Source organism: Coturnix japonica, chromosome 14 (genome assembly GCF_054131305.1).
Source record: "Coturnix japonica strain WE chromosome 14, WE-NBRP24, whole genome shotgun sequence".
Taxonomy (NCBI): domain Eukaryota; kingdom Metazoa; phylum Chordata; class Aves; order Galliformes; family Phasianidae; genus Coturnix; species Coturnix japonica.
The window spans coordinates 17,733,545-17,757,078 of NC_140676.1; the positions used below are offsets into that span (position 1 = coordinate 17,733,545).

A 23,534-nucleotide genomic window follows, 5' to 3' on the forward strand; every position below is an offset into this window, starting at 1 on the left:
GCAGCATTGCTCATCCTGAGTGAGTCGTGGTCTATTTGTCCATAACAGCCAGTTTTCTGAGGATGCCATGGTCCCTGATATGAGTAAAAGCCATTCTGTATCAAGACTAGAGAGACAGCCAAGCTACGTGCTACTAAATGCCTTCTCAGTCTTCATTTATGCTGCAGTCTTTAGGCATCCATGAGGACGTGGTGTGCTCCTCCCAGCTCCCTGTAGATGGGTATCACCTAATTTGTGCAGTAACAGGAGCTGGGGAGCATCTTGTAGGTCCCTTCCAACCTTGTGATTCTATGATCTTCCTTTGCTCTAAAATTTGAGATCAACCTGAGTGGGGAGATCCTAAAAAGAAGGTTGAGGGCTCACAAATCCAGTTCTTAGTAATGAGACTGTGCTGCTTCACCTTTGGTTGGCTCTGTTGACTGTAAGCTTGGGGTCTGGAGCATTGGAAGTGGTGTTCAAACACTCAGATTTTAGCAAAGGAAAACAGTGGGTGGCAGAAAAATATCAGCACTATTTTTGCATTTGTTGCATGCTGCGTAGCTCACTGCCACAAAGCTGGAGTGCAGAACCTCACCACGTTTCCTTTAGGTTGATTCATTCGGGGCTCTCTGTTTTTCAGATGATTAGTGGAGTTGGAGGCATTGTGCAGTGAGAGCTGCTGCTCCATTTTGAGGCACTGCAGACTGCAGCCTGTGCCTGCAGCATGCCCTGGGACAGCAGCTGCTCCTGCCTGTGCAGGTCACGAGTGGTGTGGGGTCACACATACCCTGTGCTCACCAGCCTTTCCTTTTTACAGAAACTATCTCCATCACAGCCTCAAAAATGCTCAGCTGGAAAATGGAAAGCAGCGCCTTTATGATTTTGCTTTACTTAACGTCTAAAATATGTTTTTAAGCAGTTGCGTGCTCTGATCAGACAGACAAGCTGTTCAGCTTTGGTCAATAGAAACATATTGATCTCTGAGCTTCCCTCTTGGTGCCTGCCAGCAGCCAGCACCAGCCTTGGTTTTCTGGGTGCTTGTCAAATAAATACTCCATCTGCAGATGAGCCAATGATAATTCTTTCTGTGACATATTAGAGAAAAGCTTGTAGTCTGCTGCAGGTGCTACAGGAGGGGAAAAGGTGTTTATGCTGCCAGATGGGTGTTGGGAGCTGCCTCCAACCCACAGGGTGCTGGAAGCACAGCCCACCCAGCTGCTGCCATGTGAGCAAGCCGTCCTCCTGGGCATGGTGCACCAAATTCATGGCACAGACACTCTTGGAATATTGGGGTCTCCTTGAGGAGCTGCAGCTTATTTTTACAGCCCACCAGAATATCAGGGAAGAGCTGGAGACTTGCATCTCTGCGTTCCACCTCATCTTCCCTCATGCAGTATGATTTTACATGGCACGGTGGGATTATCTTTTTATCACATCAACTCAACAGCAGAGCTCTGACAGTTTTCTGTTGTATTATGTGTATTGTTTTGGTCTGAGCTTGCAAAGAGTAGCCGGGATCCAGAAGGAAGGATAAGACGTGCAGAAGCCTCGCTGCATGTTGGATTACAGTGGTATGTTTTTGTTGCTGCTAACGTGTTTGTGTTTTTCTTCAATACACATATTTCTCTTGGGAAAATCACAAAAATATGCATGTAAAATATACATCGTGACCCCGTGGCTCTGCTAAGAGCTTCCAGATGGAAGGCTCGACACTGGGGATGCTTTCTCAGTTTGTGGCACCGATTTTGGTGACAAACTGCTGGAAAACGTTAGTCAGGGACGGAGCAGGGAGTGCTTCAGTTTGTAGGTCCGTCAGGGCTATCCAAGTATGCAGTGGGACATTGAAACTCGCCTCTAAATGTTTATGGTCCTCGTGGAATCATTACAAAAAGGGGAAAATATAGGGGAAAATGTGGAGAGGCCGCCTGGGAGGCTGGCGGGTGGCCAATGGGCACGTGCATGGCCGTGGCCATTCCTGACAGCAGGGGCTGCGAATGGGGATAAGTGGATGGGGCTCTGGCTTGCATGAAAGTAATTGTGAGGTTTAGGACTTGTGAGTGTTTCCATTCTTGTGCAACTCCACCAGCAAGGGTGGCTTCGGCTCTGCGTGCGTCATCTTGTCCTCAGCCCAGGGAAGTGAGAGCTGCATTATGTGCATCAGGGCCTCACTGGCCTATGTGAAAGAAACCAGCTGCCATCCTGACACACACTGCTGCTGCTTCTTGTCATCGCAGAGAAGCTTCACTTGTAGAATCAGCTGTTTGTGGTGCATCGTTGTGCTTAGCCTTGGTTCATAAAGATGACTTTGCAAGGTGGGGTAGTCATGGTGCAGCTGATGGTGTCATATGTAGCATAGGCTGTGGGGCAGTCACTTTAAGTATATACTAAGTGGTTTTATTGGTGGTTTGCTGCTTTGTTTCTTCTGTTGTTCCTATTTATTATTGTGGTTGGACTTGGTGGTCTGAGAGGTCTTTCCAACCTGAATGATTTGGTGATTCTAATTGGGATACCCACATTGCATGGGGAGAGCGGGAAGTCTCCTCTGAATGCCATGACTCATTTTGCTGTATTTTCTGTGATTGCTTTCTATCTCCATCCACATTAAAAAGTCCTGTGAAGCTCCCACCGAAGTCATTTTATTGCATCATAGTGGTTATTCCTTGATCCTTTTCTGAAGTGCTCACCTGGAAAAGAAGGAATACATTGCCAAGGTTGGTGCGTTTGCCACTAACGATGCCACTAATGGCATTAAATCCAATTTCTCATGTAGCCCCTACAAACTGTGCATTGAAATGACTCCTATTTAGAACATCTGACTGTGTTCATTGGTTTTCTTGAAAGCGCTTTCACACACACAGGAACTTCTTTTATTAATTGCTTCGACACCAAAACATGCTCCAGTGGAGTGCTTTCACATTTAAAGTAATCTCCCTTATTTTGATTCAGGAGTGTGGATTTCAGGAGCATTCAGTGGCCCTAACCCGGCAGCCCTGTCTCCCCACAGGTCATTCCCATCCCAGGGAGCCCAAAACTGAGCTCAGATCTGGTACATAGGCTCCTATGCAGAGGAAGGAACCAGCCCCCTCCATTCGCATGCTGGACCTGATTGCTGGCACTGAACAGGCGGCTTCTGCAGGGCTGGCAGAGAGTCGTGCTCTTCATTTCTTTCTCCTCCAGCAGTCTGGTTGCATGGCAAGGAGATGTATTTTCTCATGATAGATGAAGCTGCTGTGGCACCTCTGCAGTTTGAGGTAGGCATGCAGCAGATCTGTGCTGGTAGCTCTGCTCCATGCTGCAGGTCTGTTCTTTGCAAGAGCTCTGCCCAGGCATCGCAGTGCATAAATATCTGGTGGTTTGTGCTGTTACTGTAAAAGTATAAATGGTTTCATTAGTCCTCATGAAACATTGAGCCACAATGAGAAGAATTAGGGCGAGGTGTCAGCACCTGACCTAGTATTTAATTGCTGCAAACCAGACCCGTGGAGCTGTTGTTGGCCACGCAGAATGGCACCTTGCAAGGTGGACGTTTGCAGGAATCCAAATTGTGGCTCAGACTTGTTGGTGATTTTTTAAGCACCCTGCGCTGCTGAATGCAGGTTATGGAAGCTGATCATGAGGAGGTTTGGCAGAGGGTGGAGGGGTCAGTGAGAAGGAATTCAGGGAAGCTCCAACTCCTGTCCTCCCAGCATGTTTTGGGTGATGAAACAATCACGTTCTGGTCATGTTTTGGTTTATTGTTTAAAAAAGGGTAGGTTCCTGGCAGGTTGAATACTGAGAAATTGGTTGCAGGTGGAACAAAACCTAGCAAAATTCATCTCTGACCTCATGATTCAGGATGTAGCAAGGAGTTCTTAACTGCATGGACCAGCTTAAAAAGCCCATGGTGCTCTGTGTGGAGGTCACGGAAAGATATGAACATTACCAGCAGGATGAAATGTGAAGGTGCTGTTGTTTTCCAATGGGCTGTACTTTCCTGCCTCGAAGAAAAACATGTTTGGCTTTAAAAAGGGAACTTTCTGCTATTAATCATTTTCTGTGGTGATGTGCTTGTTTTGTTGTGCTCAATAGCTGTTGTCACAGGTCAGCAAGCTCAATATTAACCATTATACTTAATTGTAAATGGAGTCTGTCCTGTCAGGGTTTTTAATTAGGTTTCTGGATGTAAATTCAGGACCTCTTTGGAGTGTGTGTCCCTAGCGTTACACTGGTTGTGTCCTGTCTACCTCCTTCTGGCCCTGGCCTTTGTTGCAGCTTTTTGATGGCAAATAGGCTTGTGCAAGTTCATCTTTTTGTTCCTCTTTCTCTATTTGTGAATTCCTGTCCCAGTCTCTGTGTATTTGCTGCATTGCATGAGTTCCCAGCAGCCCAGAGGATGTGGCTACCAGCAGTCTTTGGCTGCTGTTGAGCCATTTCTCCTCCATAGCCTGAATGCAGGTGATTTCAACCTCTGGGCTTGCTGCCAGCTCTGGGGTGGCATTTTCCTTGATGCAAGGATTAAAAAATAGATTTATTTGAGGGAAGTGGTAGAGATGATCCTCGCAGCAGTTGTAACAGCCATTCCAGATTGCATTGATATTGAGTAATCAATATCGGTAAGCGCTGGCCTCATCAGGAGAGGAGGAAGGTGAGCACCTCAGCCGCAAGTACATTAGCTTTTATTTTTCCTGCCTCCTGGGCCCCATGAATGAGCATGAAGCCAGCATTCCTTCAGGCGATGGAGCAGACGATGGCTGAACTGGAAGGTGTTAAGATTCGGTCAGAGGCAGCTGCACAGTTTTGGGAACACGGCTCGTTTCTGAGCCTCGTTGCAGTCAGGATCACCTGGCGAATTAACTAGTGGTGCAAACGCTCAGCTCCCATGGTAGGCAGTTCTTTGTGTGGAAGTGGTGTAGGAGGCACTGGGACCGGGTCTGCCTTTGCAGAGCCGTTGGATGGGCAAGCGGGTGCTCCGCTCGCACAGAGGAGCGCATTGAGCTCGTTTCCTTCCAAGCCTTGAGCCTCAGCCAGTACAAGCTTTGGTCTCCCCAAGAATGTCAGGAATGCTGTTACTGAGTTTTTCCGTTAAGCGCTGGAATCAATGGCTTCGAGGAGCGGAGTGATGTGAACAGAGCATAATTTCAGGGCAGCAGTTGTAACTCATTCACTGTGTTTTCCTAAGCTGAAGTAGAATATTATGTCCTGCCATTGCGGATATGTAGATTAGATGCACATAAATTGAATTAATAGTGCTTTTTTATATATAGCCTGATAGTTCTGTTAAAGGAACATGGCCGGTGAAAGAAAAATGCATGAAGTTGTCTCGAGTGAAACACCAGACATGCCTTCACATACTTCCTGGCCCTTCACCAGCATGCCTGCACCATAGAGTAAGCTGAAGCTTTCACAAGGCAGGATCCAGAGAGCTTTCTCATTTATGTGAGCAATAAAGAAAGTGGCTGAAAGAGTGATTTTATGGGCCATGAGTTCTGTGGGCATTTGTACTGCAACATGTAACGTGGTCTGGTGCGTTAATCGAGGAAAAACTCATGAAGCTCATTCCTCATTTAAAAAGATAAATGAGGAGGACTCATACAGTTCCCCACTCCCACAAGGAAAGTGTTTTAACTTGCATCTGTATGAAGGGAAATAAGTAACACCCTCCTGTTGGGACGTGAGGGACTGGGGAGTTTCATAGAATGGCCTGGGTTGCAAAGGCCCACAGTGACCATCCAGCTCCAACCCCCTGCTATGTGCAGGGTCACCAACCAGCAGCACAGGCTGCCCAGAGCCACATCCAGCCTGGCCTTGAATGCCTGCAGGGATGGGGCATCCACAGCCTCCTTGGGCAACCTGTTCCAGTGCGTCACCACCCTCTGGGTGAAAAACTTCCTCCTAAGAGGAACCAACCTAAACCTCCCCTGTCTCAGTTTCAAACCATTCCCCCTTGTCCTATCACTGCCCACCCTCACAAACAGCCATTCCCCCTCCTGTTTACACGCTCCCTTCAAGTACTGGAAGGCTGGAAGCCTTCTAAAGTTGTGTTGGACATCAATACATTCCACTTACAGCCATGTTTCTGCATGCGCTCGCTGGGCTGCTTGGATGAAACACCTGGCAGGGGACAGGTGGACCTTCTGGTAATGCTGAAGTAGCACTTTAATGTGAAAATGCTTATCTGGGGGGAATGAATGTCTGGGACTTAAGCACCAGGATGTGATTTTGTTCACAAAGAGCTGGGCTTATGGAGGGCTTCATGGTGAGAGTGAGGGTGTGGGGAAAAAGCTCCAGTGTGCAGAGGTGATTTTTGAGCAAAAGGCAGAAAACAAAGTGTATGCAGCCTGCAAAGCTCGGAAGCCAGTGTATGGGAAGGTTCATTAGCTATGGTGCAATCAGCCTCTATGCAAGCCTGAGCATTAGCTGCTCGTTTGGCAGGTTTCTGCCATCGCAGAACTTGTTTTAGTCAACTGCTGGAAATTCATATGCAACAATTTGAGCCTAAACAAATTTGTGCCTTCAAACGGGGTGGGGGGGAGAAATCCGTAATTATTCTGTTAGCAAGCCTTCAGTTTAAGATGTAACACCATGTGTGATGAGGGATCCTTGAGACCTGGCTGCTGCACCACCATGAGCTGTGCTGCATCCCACTGATGGGAGGGCTGGGCTGCTCATCCGGCTGCCATGAATGGAAACATCGTGTAGATAGTGATGGCATCGAGTGCCCTTCGGAAGGATTTCCTCTCACTTGGACTATATTTTGGGGTTTTAGTTGCAAAGTAAAACCTGCAAAGGTCACTTGAGAAGTTGGGGATTACAGATGTAAAGCCCTTTTAATCTTTTCCAATAAAGAGCTGAGTAGGAAATAAATCTGTTGGGAGCTCAGAGCTGAACTCTATTGTTGAGCCTCAGCACAAAATGTATTTGTAATTGTGATTCAACATACAGACAACAGCTCCTAGAAATTATCCTATGTATAATTGTCTTAAGTACATTTCACTTAGAAGTAAAGGTGAACAATTATCAGAACAGGTGTAATAAATGAATCATTAATTGTACCTGGCAGCTGGGCTGTTTCAGTCACCATGAGCCAGACTACTGAAGTGACTTGGGCACAGTTGCAAACGCCAGTTTTCAATTAGACTGCTTTGAGATGCAGCTCTTAAAGGTTCCCAATGGTTATTGTGCTTAGGGATTGCTTTTAACCAGTGGTAGATAGCTCTCTGCATTAGGTGCCTCAGCAAGGTGGAGATTTAATGAAAGCTTTGCATAGTAAAGCTTTAAAGCATTTAGATCTGGGAAAGCATCAACAACAAATTGAACCAATGGTGTCTGAAATACTGAAGGTCCTATGGGTTGTGTCTGCGCGATGCATGACGTTGTCTAACACCTGGGTAGCCTTCAAAGCATTTTTCCCCTAATTCTGTACGTAATTAAAAAGCAGCTAGTTCATTAAAAGCTGGTCTTGTTGGAGCGGTGTACTTTTATATCCATTTAAATGAATAAAGCGTAGCCTTAATGCAGAATGTAATAACTTCAAATATTAAATCTCTTGTATAGCTGACTCTTGATTTTTCAGCAGTGTTTATCTAAACTTCCCAAATTCCATACTGGAAACGGACGCAGTCCCCAGCAGTTCATCCTATTATTTCGTAGCCCTTTCAACTCACTTTCTCCTTGTGCTTTTTACTGATTTACTACGATATTACAGCAGTAGCAAAACACTGGAGGTCGGTTGGTAGTGACGTGTGTGCGTCCATAAGGAAAGGCGGTGGCTTTTCAGATGCAGTGATGCTGTCTCATTCTTTTAACAGGCTTTTGGAAATGCAAAGACGGCACATAACAACAACTCCAGTCGCTTTGGCAAATTTATCCAAGTGAACTACCAGGAGACGGGCACTGTACGAGGGTGAGTGGCAATGGGATCCACAGCACGTATTTCTAGTGTATGTAAATGTTATGAAAAGGTTGGTTTATCTACGCTGCACATCAGAGCATGAATACACCTGAGCTGGATTTAAGCCAGTTCAGTTCTCATTAATCATAACGTCAACTTTGTAATTAAGCCAAAATGTAATGTTTTCCTCTTAAGAGAGCAAGCAAGGGGGATGTTTTAGGTAGTACGGGCTGTGAGGATGGATCATGGGTCTGGAGCGTGTGATGGGCATGGAGAGGCCAGTGAGCTGGAACAGAAAGCCAAGGGGGATTTAATTTCGTGGATGCCTGACAGGTGTTAGGGAGAATATGGAGCCAGATGATTTAGCACTGTGGTCTGATTCCTCATACACTTCTATCCATACCCTGAAGTGTCTCTTGAAGCCAGCTCTTGACCACCTTGTGCCCTGGGCCATTGTTAAGAGGTGCTTGTCTCCATTCTGCTGCCATGGTGTCATTTCCAGCCTCCCTGCCTCCTTCCACAGCTCCCGGTGAGCTCATCCTGGTGATGGCCAGAGCTGAAGGCTTCTGGGGGGCACATCTGGACCTGGATTTCTCTTGGGTTCCTTCAGATGACATTGTGCCCTAGCCAAGTGTCTCACACCAGCTTTAAGGGACCAGGGCTACCTTAACCCTGCTTTTTGGCTGGGCAATTAGCTCAGCTGGAAAAGCAGAGAGTAGAGTGGCATTCCAGGGGCTGTATAATTTCTGCAGCTCGCTAAGAGATCTCTTGCTGGGACCTCGTTGTTAATTTAGAGAATTGCTGATAGCTTTTTCCTTCCCCATTTTCCACCAGAACAGTATCGCACAAATGGGTGCCATTAATTTTTCAAATGAGCTGGGTACTCTGCGTTCTTTGCAGTCAGGCAGCTGTTTTTTCATCCAACTTTTAATCTGCTGCTCTTTTTCATTTTCTTTTTTCTTTTTTCCCCTTCTGTTATTAATTCTGGTGAATAATTCTCTTAAAAGGATAAGCTTCTATTTTTTTTAATACCTACCTAAACAGGAACGCAGGGTAACAGAACCCAGCAAGCGCCCTACCAGCCTGTTACTTGGCATGCTGTGCCAGCTCTGTGATAGTGCCCTTTATGGTTGACTGGCACATACCTGCAAATGACATTGCATCTGTGTGCTCTAGTTCTGTAAATAAGGGAGTTTTTTTCTTTAACAAATACATCTCCTTGGTCTTCATTACGTGATGGGATGTGACTGTGTGTGGCTCCAACAACAGCAAGAAAGTATTACAAAATAACTGAGCTGTTCCTTGCATACAAGAGTAAGGTTTTATTCTGTGCTCTCTTACAAGGAAGATCACGAGTTTTGTGTTGGTTTCTTATTTTATTTTATTTTTTAATTTAGCATCACTTTTAAGCACATGATCTGCCCACTCAAGACAGCTATGTCCCCATTTTGTGCATATGATTTTCTTGGTTAATGTAAAGTGTAATTTGCAGTCTTGGATCAGAATTTTGCTCCGTCCGTGGGCTGAAAATAGCAGTTGGGTATTTGGTTACCAACTGTATGCAGATAATGACCCAAACTCAAAGCGCATTTTGGCTTCAGAGGTGTAATAGCCAAGAGATTTAGGAGCAGCCAACTCCACCCCATGAAATGAAGGCTTTGAAGATATGTTGGAAATCAGTGGAGTATGAGCAGAGGTTTCATTTAAGTGCATTCCCATAAGGCTTTTTGAATTTATTATGTCCTGTTCGGAGATAAGTGAGCTGTAGAGGAAGGGCTTTGCAATGTGTTGAGTCCTCCTAAGATGATCAAAAGCCTCCACATCTTACATGCTCCTTAAAATTGCAGAAGAGCCAGATGGGAGAGATTTTAATTAAAAGCAACAGTGCAGTGCCATGTTAAATTTGCACAGCAGCGTGGAGCTGTACCACAGGTACTGTGAGAGCATCGTGGGTATTTTGCATGGTGGGATTTGTATGTGAAATTCATGCTCAAGTTTTTGATGATATTACCTGGTAACAAGTACAGGTTCTGTAGCATGATTAAATGAGTACTTTGCATGAAGTTCTCTCAAAATTTCTTTACTGTTAAAACTGTCAGTAATAATAAGTTAGTTTCTAAATAATTGACACGGGTAAATAGAAAGAGAACATTTGGAGGTGTTTACTTTTTTGTAGTTCAATTTGTTTTCCTTTTCACTGTCCTATTAAAACAAGGAACATACTTACATTCATTTATCACTTTCTCACTAAGCAAAGCACGTCCTGCTAGAGCAGCATTCTCCTTACATCTATCCTGCTCTAAGAAGTGGGTTGGGCCAGATGACCTCCAAAGGACCTCTCCAACCTAAATTATTGCACAAGTCTGAGTTTTTTGGGTCTATAATAAGAGCAGAAATCACAGGGGAAGGGATTACATGTTAAACGTGGTGGACTAGATGTAGATTGTCCTGCAGCTGTGTGCCAAACTGCTGCCCAGCGCTCTGCTGGGACCCAGGGCATGCTGGTGCCTTGCTCAGCACCCCATCTGTTCACTGAGTCTGCAGGGAGCTTCATGCCTTGGCTTGAGAAGTTGGTAAAACAGGAACTTGCACTTAAGGTTAGATAGAGAAGGGATATCCATAGCTGTTCTCAGCTTCCTCATAGGGAATAAATGAAAAAAAAGACTTCCTGGTGCACATCATGTGCAGGAATAATAGTGCTTGCTGCAGCCCATTTGCCTTTCTTTACCTCTCTTGTGCAGCAGGGGAGTCTTGAGGTGAGTGGATATGCCATTTCCTGCAGCCTCTCCTAAGCATTGCCCCAGGAGTCATCCCAAACCCTCTGGGGCACAGCCAGGTTGTTTATTTTTTGGTGGAGGTAGGGGAGAAACACCAAGAATTGTCCCAGGAGAATTACACCCAGATAATGCCTGGCTGAGGGTTATGCTGGGCACTGCGCTGTCCCATCCCATCCAGAGCCCCTGGGGTTTGCAGCTCGCACGTGGCTGCTGTCAGTGCCACATCACTGTGGGTCGGTGGCTGGAAAAGCCCAGCCTCTGCCTCTGTGTGTCAAGTTACATCATCAGCATTGGCAATTATAGCTCTAGTTTCCACATCCCTATCATTACTGGTTAGCATTGCATGGAGGAAAAAAAAAAAACCAAACAACTGCAACAAACATGTCGAAGCTTGTTTTAGCTAGTGGAGCTATTAATATATACATGAAATCAATTCATTATGGAGACTGTTAGGATAAAATGTCAACGCCAGTAAAAAGCTTCTGCAGTTGACCATATCCACAAGTTAATAACCCAAGCTTTTGTTGCAGTGTGGCTGTTGGAGAAGAGGGGGTGATAATTTGGGCATTGAATCCACGCTAAATCTTAGCTTGCAAACTTGTGCATCCAGATGCGTTTCTGGTTGAAGGAGGGTTTGTGCACAAATCTCGGTCTGCAAGCAATTTCATTTTGCTGGCTTTGGATTAAATAGGTATCAGAGATTCTTAGTTTCTGTCAAAATTTCCCCCTGCGCTCCCTGCCCATAGGCTAACTCATCTGAGATCATGTTTTTCATATCCAAGTTAGTTTTGGCCTTGTATCAAACCAAAAAACCTCAAAAGCCAAACATAATATTGGGCTTGTTCTGCCTAGGAAGAAATTTATATAGCTAAGTGAAACAAGGCTGAAGCTTTTTTTGTGTACTAAAACTGCAAAGTCCCAGTAAAGCTGTGTTCATTTAAGTTGAATATTGGGTCAATGAATAATACTTTTATTTCTTCTTCCAGAGCTTATGTTGAAAAGTATCTGCTGGAAAAGTCCAGGCTTGTCTACCAGGAGCACAACGAACGGTAGGTGCCTATGTTTCACTTGGTTCTGCCTCCTGAATGTGTTGATAGCGCGGCGCAGATGGCTTCAATCCCTGCTAGGGCTGGCAGGGGGATGGGGATTTTCATGCTTCTAACTGCATGCTTTACAGATAAAGTCTGTATTTATGTTTTGTGCCATGTTGGCTTGGAGAGGGAAGCAAAAACTCTGAAAGCTCTGCTAGGATGTGCTGCACCAGCAAGCAAGCATGCAGGGTGCTCTGCTGATGGGCTTTGAGGCTCCAGCTGTGGGATGTTCTGCATTTCAACATTGTGTGGACTTACTGAAAGGGTAGAAGCAGTCCTCGTATCACAGAATCACAGAATGGTTGAGGCTGGAAGGGACCTCCTGACTCCTAGAGTGATGTCCAGGACCGTGCCCAGATGGATTGTAACGTCTCCGTGAATGGAGATTCCACACCCAAAAAAAGAGTCCGAATCACATCAAACACTTAACTTCTGCTTGAAACAAATCAAAATGATGCAAACTCATAACAAGAGCTGTATTGAATCTTCACCAAACCTCTTGGTTTGTCCATCTTTGGGACTTTATGACCAGGAGATGGATGAGGCTGCACCTGGGTTAGTTGATAGCACACTCTGGGTGATGGGGAAGGTGTATCAGAAGCTGCTATCAAAACCAAAATGCTCCTCATTGCACTTTTCACTGTTATTACCTTAAAAAAAAAAATAAAAATCTTGATTTTCATATATTTCAATCCTAATCTTGTACTGAAGTCTCTCTAACTTCAGATTTTGTTTCCTAAGTCACTGTCTGGCCATACAAGCCTGTTTTTGCCATCTTGCTGCCTGTCAAGGGAGGAATGTACTACCCAGGGAAATGAGAAGCCGTTATTTTATTAGCAGTCCTTGACTTGTATTTTCCATTGTCTATATGATTAATGTCATACCATTTGTATTCGTACACAGCTTGTCAACTACTTAATATCTAATTTGGGAGAGAATGTGACATTTTAGTTCTGTTTTCCAACTCTTAACACATTGAAAACATCAGAAGGGCTTCTGATTAAGCTAAGATTATGTAGACGACACATTTAAGCAAACTGTTGCTTCCTAATTGCAATGCATTAGTCGTTATGCCCTCTTCAATAGTTATTATTCTGATTGTAACAAATTTGCTGGTTCTGACCTTCCATCACCTGTTGTATTTCAGTTACTGGCACTTCTGTGTTTCTCTTTTGGGGATAGATGCTGTGTGAGAAGTTTTCTCTAATGCTGATGGATTGTTCCCAAAGTTAGATGGTGCAGGCTGCCTCAGACATGACAAATGCAGTGTTAGTTGTTGTCATAATTAAGCTTGGTTTCTCTTGGAATAAACCAAAGTTTTGGTTTTAGAAATACTGCTATGCTGTTAGTATTAAATCTGTGTCATGGTTGTTTTGAAGCAAAACAGATGAGTATTGCATGGAGTGGTTTATTATTCAAGTATTCTGAATATTTGAGTAGAAATAAAAATTGAAGGTTTTTCATGGAGTTGCAGAACCGTAGAATGGATTGTGTTGGAAAGGGCCTTAAAGCCCTTCCAGCTCCAACCCCCCTGCTGTGGGCTGGTTGCCCCCACCAGATCAGTCTGCCCAGGGCCACATCCAGCCTGGTCATGAGCACCTTCAGAGATGGGGCACCTACAGCTCTGCACAACCTGTGCCTGTGTCATGGCCCCTGAGTAAAACATTTACACCTAATATCTCATCTCAGTCTTCTCTCTATTAGTTTAGCTATAATCTCCCCTCAAGTCCTGGCAGGCCGCACTGAGGTCTCCCTGCAGCCTTCTCTTCTCCAGGCTGAACACCCCCAGCTCCTCAGCCCGTCTCCATACAGAGGTGCTGCAGCCCTCGGAGCATCTCCGTGCCCTCCTCTGGCCCCGCTCCAGCAGCTCCACACCCTTCCTGTGCTGGGACCCCAGGTCTGCAGGTGGGGCATCATGAGGGCAGAGCAGAGGGGACAGTCCCCTCCCTGCCCGCTGCCAGCCCTCTGTTGGTGCAGCCCAGGATGCTGTTGGACCTTCCAGGCCCCAAATGGACAATGTTGCCTTGTGTGCAGCTTTTCATCCAACAGAACCACCAAGTCCTCCACAGCACTGCTCTGAGTGAGATCTTTTTACATCTTTACTCATACCCAGGATTGTCCTGACTCAAATGCAGCACCCTCACTTGGCCTTGTTGAATCTCATGAGGTTCACATGAGCCCACTTTATGGGCCCACCCACGTCCTTTCTGGATGGCATCTCTTCCTTCTGTCCTTTCAACTGCACCACTCAGCTCAGTGCCATCAGCAAACTGATGAGGGTGCACTTAATCCCACTATGTCATTGATAAAGATGTTGGAGAGCACCTGTCCCAAGGGAGACCTCAGCTGGATATAGAGCCATTGACCAAAACTCTCTACAGCCATCCAACCAGTTCTTCATATCTCAAGTAGTCTGCCCTTCAAAGCCATATCTTGGCACACTACAGATAAAGATGTGGTATGGGACTATGTCAAAGGCATTGCACAAATCCAGGTAGAGGACGTTGCTTACCCTTCTGTTGTCCACTCATGCCATCACTCCGTCACAGAAGGCTGCCCCATGGGTCAAGTGTGTTCTGCCTTTGGTGAAGCCATGCTGGCTGTCTTGGATTACCTGCTCATCTCTTATGTGCCTTAACATATATCTTCAAGGAAGATCTCTTCTATGATCTTCCCAGGCACAGGCGTGAAGCTCCATTGGTCTGTAGTTCCCTGGTTCTTCCTTTCTCCTTTCCTCAAAAATGGGAAGGATGTTTCTCTTTTCCCAGTCACGGAGGACTTTGCCTGACAGCCATGACTTTTCACATATGGAGAGCAGCTTGGCAACTGAATCAGACACTTCCTTCAGGTCTCAGGGATGCATATTGTCTGGCCCCATGGACTTGTAAACTTTTAGTCTCATGAGATGGTCCTGAACTTCCTCCTTGCCTACAGTAGGAGGGATTTCTTTCTCCCAACCCCCTCCTAGAGGTTCATCTATCTACTTCTTAACATGGAGGGCAGCTCCCCCACCCCTCCTCCTCTGTCCCTTCTACAAAGCTTGTAGCTCTCTGTCATAGTTTTCCAGTTGTGCAATTTGTCTCTCTGTGTTTCCTTGATAGCACTTAGCTCATAGTTTTCTAATTGCAGCATGGCTTTCATCTCCCCCTGCTTATTTCCCATGCTGGTATAGGGGCACTTCAGCTGGGCTATCAGCTGCATTATCCTGGAGAAGCTGAATCTCCTGATTTCCTGAAATCTCTTCCCAGAGGTACATGTCCATGGATAGGGAGGAGGACCTACATCTCCATTACTTGGTTTAATCTCTTGCATCACCGCAAAATGCTTTCAGGCCATTTCTATACCACTCTCAGTATTAAGCAGCCTCGTTGTTGCACAGGGCCTTAATTTATATTTGTATGGTTAATCTTCAGAAAGCTTCTTAAATCAGTGTCTTCATTTCCTTCTGCATCAGTGTGAGGTTAGACCAATACAGAACAGCGGCAGAGATTGAGCTTGTCTCTTATTGGGAAGGCTTTGGTGACATGGGACTCAGTGACTGTTACCTTTCCCAGATTCATGCCTTTTTTAGCTTCATGCTTTGTTGTTTCATCCCCTAGAATTCCAACTGCAATCAAAGTTGCCCTAATAGCTAAAAAGAATCAGACTTTTCCCTGTTTTTGTGCTGAAATTGTACACACGGGTTTGAGCTGGAAGGCTGGAATGTGAAGCTACAAGATTTATATGTGTTTCTCTACTCATTGCTGAAGTTTGTTTTCAAGTTTAACATCCTTTTCTTTGTCACCAGGAACTACCATGTATTTTATTACCTCCTGGCAGGAGCAAGCGAGGAAGAGAGATCAGCATTTCATCTTAAGCAGCCTGAGGAGTATCATTACCTCAACCAGGTGGGAATACTCTACTGGGGGCACTGCCACTATCTTGTCCTTTCCACCACTGATAAGCATCAGTGTGTGCAGTGATAAATATGGGTTGTTTCAGTGCTCTAAAGGCAGCAAGCTGTCACTGTAAATTAACCTGCACTGGCAATCTGAACACTTCTTAAGTATGAAAAAAATCACTGTTTCCCATTTTCTGTCCCCTAAATAGAGTTATGGTAAATAAGAAACAAAAACCACAAGCCAAACAAGGGAGAAACAGTAATGATCTACCTTTGTATGAATGTTTAGGCATTAACATGAGGCTGCTGGGAAGAAGAGAAACATGTGCTGCCATCCAGGACGTAGTCCTAATTCTGTCTCTTTATGTCTGTCAGTCAGCACAAGCCTTTACGTTTAACAGCACGAAAAGGAAAACATGGAAACCCATGTGGGGATTCAGAGGTACTGTGAGGTACTATCAGTGCCAATTCAATTCAAACTTCAGGAGATCTAATTTACTTCATGCTTAAGATGCAGTTGCGTGTTGATGCCTGTAAACAGAAAATTTACTGGGTTTTGCTAAAAAAAAAAACCAACCATTAATGGAGTGGGATGAGATGGAGCAGTACTTAGGTTCTGTTTTAACTGTAATTGCTGTTTTCTCAGCTTGAAATGCAGTGAGCCATAAAGAGAAACGTAACCTGCGAGTTGGAGATCAACTCACATGCACTATGCAACGCAAATAGCCTTCGGTCTTTCTAGAAATCCAATTGAATTCTGTAATATTCTGTAAATCACCCAGGGCTCTTTAAATACGTTTAAAGTGGGCCTTTAAAGCCAAAATACGTTGTGCTATTAATGACTGCCACCCACTTGGAGCAGGACTGGGAAATTCGTACCAATGAAGAGCACGATAAGAGCTTTAGGCTTTTGCTCTCTCTTTTCGTGCCTCCTGTGTCTGTGAGCAGTGTAGAGGTTGGAGAACATGGTGTGTTCTCTACCACCATCTGTGCTGCAGTTCTGCAGCTCCAAATGCCAGGATAATTTGAACGGAATGTTTTGTCAGATTCACAGACTTTGTTGGGCAATCTGATAGTTCCCTGTTAGCCTAAAGCATTGCCTTTAATTATAGCCTTTCCTTTTCCTTAATAGTATCTTAGCATTTAGGGTCATTAATATTTGAATTAAATAATGAAATGATGCTGCTGTAGGCAAGTAGGCTGCAGAAGGATGCAGAGGTTCATCCAGTGGGTGATGGAAGCAGTCTCTGGGTTTACCTGACCACCGTCTACAGTGAGCAGTGACGTTCAGGACTTTTAGTGTTCTGATTATTATAATTTCTCTGCATTTAGTGTTTGTGTTAGAACAGTGAATGCTGACAGCTGTGGGATAGTGTCTCCTTGAGGTGAATGCCTGGCTTCCTAACAATGCAGCTACAGCCTTCCCGTGTCCTGTAGGAAAAGGACATACAGGAAAATAAGGAGGAAGAAGGAAGAGGTAGTAGTGGAAGAATGGGGAGAGAAACTGTGAATATAAAAGGGGAAAGTACTAAAATGAGCCTTGAGCATTCACAGTGACTTCTTCAGTGTGTCCAAGAGAAATCTCAGCCTTTTAAAATAGAAAGAGAACAAACCCAGAAGTGAAGATAATTATGTATCTAAAATTAAATACTAAGATTTAGAGCTCTGCAATATGGAGCCAGACCTCAATCACTGACACACTGGGTCCTTGAGTTATTTTGTTTCTCTTGGGTTCCTTAACTCATATTGTCATGCAAAATAAAAGTGGATTTTGCATTGCAGATGAGGAATAATCTGTTCAGGTACTTCAACAAAATGCTCTGTTGATTTTAAGTGCAGAGAGCAGGTTGAAGAAAAATAGTATCTCTTTAAAAGCTAATTTTCGTAAAGGATCTGCTAAGTTTTTTTCCAGCAAATTCTGTGCTGCACATTCATATTTATCCATCATGAAATTAGTAATTTGCAGGATTAGATCCTTGTTGTAACAGAATCCACAGCCCCGGTGGCACGTCTGTGGTCCTTGCAGGAGTGCTGAGTGCTGAGCATGGATGAGTCCTTTCAGGTCTGATTGGAAAGTGACAGGAAGTCAGGAGAGAAGTTTAGTGCTTTCTCTGTTCTGCAGCACATGTGTCTGAAGCAAAAGCTGAGAACAGAAACAGAAATCAGTGCAACTCTGCATGAACAGCTCTTTGGCTGTAGGTAAAGGAAAGGTTTTTCCAACCGTGGAGGTCCAATTCGCTTCAATTCATTTAGCTTAGAGCTTGGGAAATCCTCACTTGAAAACATGACACAGAAATCACAGCATCGTAGATGTGAAATAATTATCAATCTAACTTAATGCTGATAAAATAGATCAGGAATGACTATGCAGAATAACAGTTCTTTTACTTGGGAGGTCGATGTCACTTCCCTTTCTGAAGAGCTGGTGGTGGGAGTCATGTTGGGTCCGAATGCTACTTACCTGGGTCTGCCTTGCTTTCAGATGACAAAGAAACCCCTCAGACAGAGCTGGGATGAGTATTGCTATGACTCTGAGCCGGTCAGTACAAGTACCCACATCCTCGGAGCTGTGCAGGGCTGCTCCTCTTGCTCACTTTTTGACATGGGCAGAGATAAATGTTAATCTGTTGCTGATCCTCTCCCCTGCCTTGCATTGGTGTTGCTTATGTGTTAGCTGGTGACTATACAGATACCCTTTCTGTTATCCTTTTTTGCTTATTTCTGTCTGGAAAGCCTCAGCAGTTTGGTTTGGATATGGTCATCTAGTTTTTGCAAACAATAGCTCCTTCTTGATACACAATACGCATTGTTTTGTGTAAATTGGCTACTACAGAGTAATTTGTGAGGCAGCAGCTTTGTGAAAATTGAAATGGCTGCCTGATAAAACTGCAAATTGGGCTCTGGAAGTGCTAATAGCTGGCTTGTTTTGCATCAGCTCATTGTGGCTGTAGCAGTGTATCTGCTGTCCCACTTCCAGGAAAAAAAGAAGACAAAACCAAACCTGCCCTTTCAGCCGTCTGCGAGACAATCAGATCCTCCTATTGCTCAGAATGCAAATATTCCTCCTCCAAAAATAGCTCTGCTGTCCTTTCCAAATGGATCTATCCAAGAAAGAGACCGTGCTGCTCTGCCCCTTCCCCAGCTCCTTTGCAAGTAGGACAGGGGCTGTGGCTTTGATCAGTGGTGTGCTTTGGGTTGGTGTGGCCTGCAGATGTGTCCCCGTGATGGTCTGTGTTGGTTTGTCTTGCACCACAAAGCATGTTTCCAGCCAGCTGCATGTTGTTCCGGCTAATGCTGCCATGCATGTAATGGTTGCTGCACCCAACTAAGACATCTGGAAGGTGAGATGATGTGGAAAGGATCTGTTGTTCTCTGTGGCTGTATAGGCATTGTATTAACAAGGTTTCAACTGCAAACCCATGATATAAGAGGAGAGGGAGGCGGTCCAGCCTCTCAGAGCTTAGGAGCATCAGTTATTGTATTGGCATTCTCATGAGGTCTTATGAGAGCATAGAGCTGCTCCCCTCTGTGCTTCAGGACACTGTAATGAGTTGCAAAGACTTGAATTGCTTTAGGAGTGGGTTAGGATGATCAACTGGAGAAATGCCAGGAAAACCAAACCCTGGTTTGTTTCCTTATTTTGCATAGCAAAACCATATGTCCTTACAATTGGGCTGTCTGTCTGGTGTTTTATTTTGCTCAGGGTTGTTTTCTACTCTGGTCATGGTAGACCACATCCTGGCTTTTGGGTAAAATTTTCTCTTAAGCATTCTCTGGCCTTTTTCCTCCATAAGGTGACAACAAAGGCAATGGGATCTACCTTATACACACCTCCAGCTTTTAATGAAACCACATTATATCTTTGAGCTTTTCCCAGAAGTCCATGTATTGCTGCAGTTGGCTGCTAGTAAGAAGGGGACTCATTGCTCTAAAATCAGTGAAACTCTGTAAAATACATATATACACCTTAATATACATATTATTTATACATAAATGCTTTACATGTATATATGTACATGTATGTGTGTATATAAAATCCATTAGGGAACAATACGTAGCACAGAACTGAAACACTATGGAGTGCATCTGCTTTTAAGTAGATAATTTGCAAAATGCTTTTCCATGCAAACTAATGACTTTGGCAATTGTTATGTAAATTGTTCATTAAATGCCTTTGGCATGGATTGCTCTGCTTGTGAATCAGCTGTGGTATTTCACTGTTGCTGTGTGAATTATTCTGTTAGAACAATGCCACAAAATGAGATGGGTTCCTGGAATGTGGATGGCCAAAGTGGCACTTGTCATCCCTTTAAAAAGTTTTTAATAAGCTTTTTTTGAAGAATTTGTGGATGCATTTTTTGTTCTGCAGGACTCCAGGTCCTGCCTTGGTGGGTGTGAAAACTTCTCCAGTTACCCACAGCAAATTGGTAACGGCTGGGGATGCCAGTCAGCCCACGCTTGGGTTGTCCTACTATTTAATAGTAGGTAGTAGTGCAGTGGACTAACTTGTAGAAAGTCTCCATTTAAGTGCTAGTAAATATTTTGAGGTTTAAGACAGCATTTATATTGTATGACGGGTAGTAACATAATTTTGAATTGGAGGCTGGGAATGTTTTAAGGAAAAAGTATAAAGTCTGAGCTATGAATAATGAATAATCCATAGGGGACCCAATGTCAGTCAAAGCATACGTGAGGTCCTTGGCATTACTCATTTATTTAATTGTTTAAGGAGGATTAGTTTAACTGTTTCCTAAGTATTGGGAAGAGCCTGGCTAACTAAAGCATTCAGCTGTGATGTGTTAAGTGCTGGGAGAAGGAAGGAGCAGTGGATTCAAACTCCCTATAAAAACATGCTGATATTTTTAATAAAGTTCATGAAAAAGATGTGGAACTTTCCTGTTCTTGTGCAACATTTCATTCACTGATTACATAGAATTACATACATTTATTATTTTTATGAAATTATTTTGAATTCTTCCTATTTACTTAAAGGAGCTCCTAATGGTCCAGGAGCTCATGTGGAATAAACTGCCTGGAAACGTGTGCATTGTTGTTAATTCATGGTCTTTCTGCATGCTTGTTGTCCGTAATTCTTGCCAAATAGTTACCACATTTAAAATTGCACTTTGGTTTCCTTGTAGGCAGACTGTTGGGAAGCTGATTTTCCTAGACAGCTTCAGGTTGTGCGCTCTTTCCAATACTGAAGAAGAAAAGTTCTGCCTTGCCTCTAGAGCTAACCGTGGATTTTTATTGCATTGCATATACACTTCTTGCTCTGTCTGCTATGGTGCTGTGAATTCCCTCTTGCTCTGGAGCCGGGTTCAGAGAAGTATCCAGGGGGCTGGGTGTCAGGGTCAATTAACCACTGTTATTCTCCATCCACATTAGTGAGGCCTCCTGCATATCTCATTTCCCAGTGCCAGCTTGGAAATGTTCTCGTTGCTGATAAAAGCATGGAGATCCTGGGATGATATTTATGAAGTGCTGACTTGGCCATCTGGACCTGTTCTGGCCTCAGTTGCAGGGCTTAATTTTTCCCTTTGAACCCAGCAGGATTGCTTTTCCGTCGAAGGGGAGGACTTGAAGCACGACTTCGAGCGCCTACAGCTAGCCATGGAGATGGTGGGCTTCCTTCCCAAGACTCGCAGACAGTGAGTTTATTTTCCATGTTAACAGTTAGGAAATTACATTACGGCATTGTATTAATACCACGTAGGTTATATAGTTATGTAATTGTGATATATAGCATAAAAATGATCCCCGTAATCAGTGAGATAAGCTACACGATTTCTGCTGATGTAACTGAATAACCTTTCAGTCTGGCGAGAAGGGTTGATGACACACTGACTGTTCATACAATAAAGGAATAATCACAGTGGCAAGATGTAAGCAAAATAGTCCATTAATATTACAAAGATCTCTATGAATATTGGCAAAAAGTTGGCATCTGGATCTGAGCTTTTCAGAACAGTCATACTCTGCGTGTAATGAATCCAGACCATAGTAATATCAGAAAGCCAGTCATCATATCTAATCCTTCTCCACCCAATTGCCAGTTTTTAGACTCTCTTCCAGCAGCCCTTCATTCACCAATGCAGTGCAAATGATGGTTGAAAACTTGGGCTTCTCAGTTGGATTGCAACGCTGTCTTCTGCCAATTGCAAGGAATTACATGCTTTACATCCTTGACTAAACCACAAAGTAATTCCCGCATTGACTGGCTCCATTGTTCCAAAGACTTGAGTAGGTTTGAATGAACTTGACAAATATGTTACTAAGGTTAGAAATAAGCTCAGAAAAAAATACATATTGATAAATGGTCTTCAAGGGGGTATTGTTTTTGACATCGTAAGCGTTGCTGAAGGTCAAATCAGTAGTTGAAACACAGTGAGAAATCTGGTGCATTTCTCAGTAAAATTGTTCAAACAATAATTTAATGAACCTGGTTCATTTTTCTGAGATCCAGGAGGTTTGTGTAGGAACAGGGAATTTTTGCTTTGTGCTAATGGCTCTTGAAAACCTATTATTCATCATGTAGAGGAGATGACATTTCAGCTACATCTACCATTACCTCCTGCTCTTTTAAGCATGGATTTTCTTTCTTTTTAACAAGTTTCTGAGCCAGCAGTTAGAAATCCTTTACAGTGAAACATTGTCTTGCTTTCTGCTCCAGTAAGAACTTGTTTCACCTACCTGAGAACCGTCATTCGTAAGCTCATACATTATTCCAAGCATTAACAAATGATGAAGTCAGTGCTGCTTTCTCTCTATGCTATTCCACACATATAGATAAACCCAAGGGTGCACACTTTTACTGTCACTCTGTTAAATACATCAGTCATTCTGTTAAATACATTGGTTTATACCCTTATTTTTCACATCTATCTGCTTTGTATCAAATGCACGTTGGCGTTCTGAAAGCATCCTGTTGCATTATTGCTCCCTGAACTGATGCCACTGCATCCCACTTGGGACAGGTGCAGCAGTAGCAAGGAGGGCAGCGCAGAACTAAATTGCTTCCTGTGTTCTGCCCTAGGCGACTCATTACACAGCAGGAATCAAGTTGCGGTGATGGGTTTTCTAAAGCCTGTGTGCAGTGTAGGGTTGTGTACAGTGAGGTCATTTAATTGGCAGAGGAAAGCAGTGGGTAAGAGTCTGGGCTGGACAGAGTGGGATATCCATGTAAATTCAGGATTTTGATTTACTGCATGATAACTTTTATTCTTCACACAGAGGGTGGTGACGCACTGAACAGGTTGCCCAAGGAGGTTGTGGATGCCCCATCCCTGCAGGCATTCAAGGCCAGGCTGGATGTGGCTCTGGGCAGCCTGGTCTGGTGGCTGGCGACCCTGCACATAGCAGGGGGATGGAACTGGATGAGCACTGTGGGCCTTTTCAACCCAGCCCATTCTATGACTCTATGATTCTATGATAATGAAGGACAGGCACAGAGAGGTGATGCTGTGTTGTCCAGGCAGGCTGGTGGTGTGGTGAGGAATCAAATGCAATTTCAATGATTGTTAGGTCCCCAGAGGGACAATAAAGTACATAGCTGAAGTTGGCTGTGATTTATCTTGGATTTCATTCTTTTTCTTGTTATATGGGCTGTCATTTTGTAACTGTGGGTTTGATTATGTTGAACGTCAGGCTGAGAATCAGGTGACCTGAATTATCTGCTCAAGTCCAAGAAAATCACTGTGGAATTCTTTTCAAAAAGGCCGAATCAATGCAAGTTCGGTACTTGACTAAATGGAAAAAAAAGTAATAATGAAGTGAGTGCTTGTTTTAAGCCTCATTTTTGAGAAACTCTTGGCATAAGAGAGGACAATAGAAAATTAGAGGAATTAGTCAAATAGAAGGGTGTCATTTGGATGTCTGGAGGTCGAGGGGACTGTAGAAAGGGCAGGATATGAAGTACTGTAAGACATGTACTGAGA

The 23,534-nt window shown here is 44.1% G+C and overlaps 1 protein-coding gene across 15 annotated transcripts in view; it reads left to right on the top strand.

The window, feature by feature from the left end:
- The window catches only part of MYO9A (myosin IXA), a 156,537-nt gene that overhangs the window by 41,074 nt on the left and 91,929 nt on the right, over window positions 1–23,534 (top strand). For 7 of the 15 annotated variants that reach the window (XM_015872529.3, XM_015872536.3, XM_015872540.3 and 4 more), the window contains 5 exons: window positions 7,767–7,861; window positions 11,613–11,675; window positions 15,505–15,604; window positions 18,080–18,136; window positions 21,148–21,248. In XM_015872529.3, the coding sequence (XP_015728015.1) occupies window positions 7,767–7,861; window positions 11,613–11,675; window positions 15,505–15,604; window positions 18,080–18,136; window positions 21,148–21,248 (416 nt within the window). The remainder of the gene's footprint in view (window positions 1–7,766; window positions 7,862–11,612; window positions 11,676–15,504; window positions 15,605–18,079; window positions 18,137–21,147; window positions 21,249–23,534) is intronic. The other 8 variants (XM_015872534.3, XM_085515949.1, XM_085515950.1 and 5 more) reach the window with 2 other exon arrangements.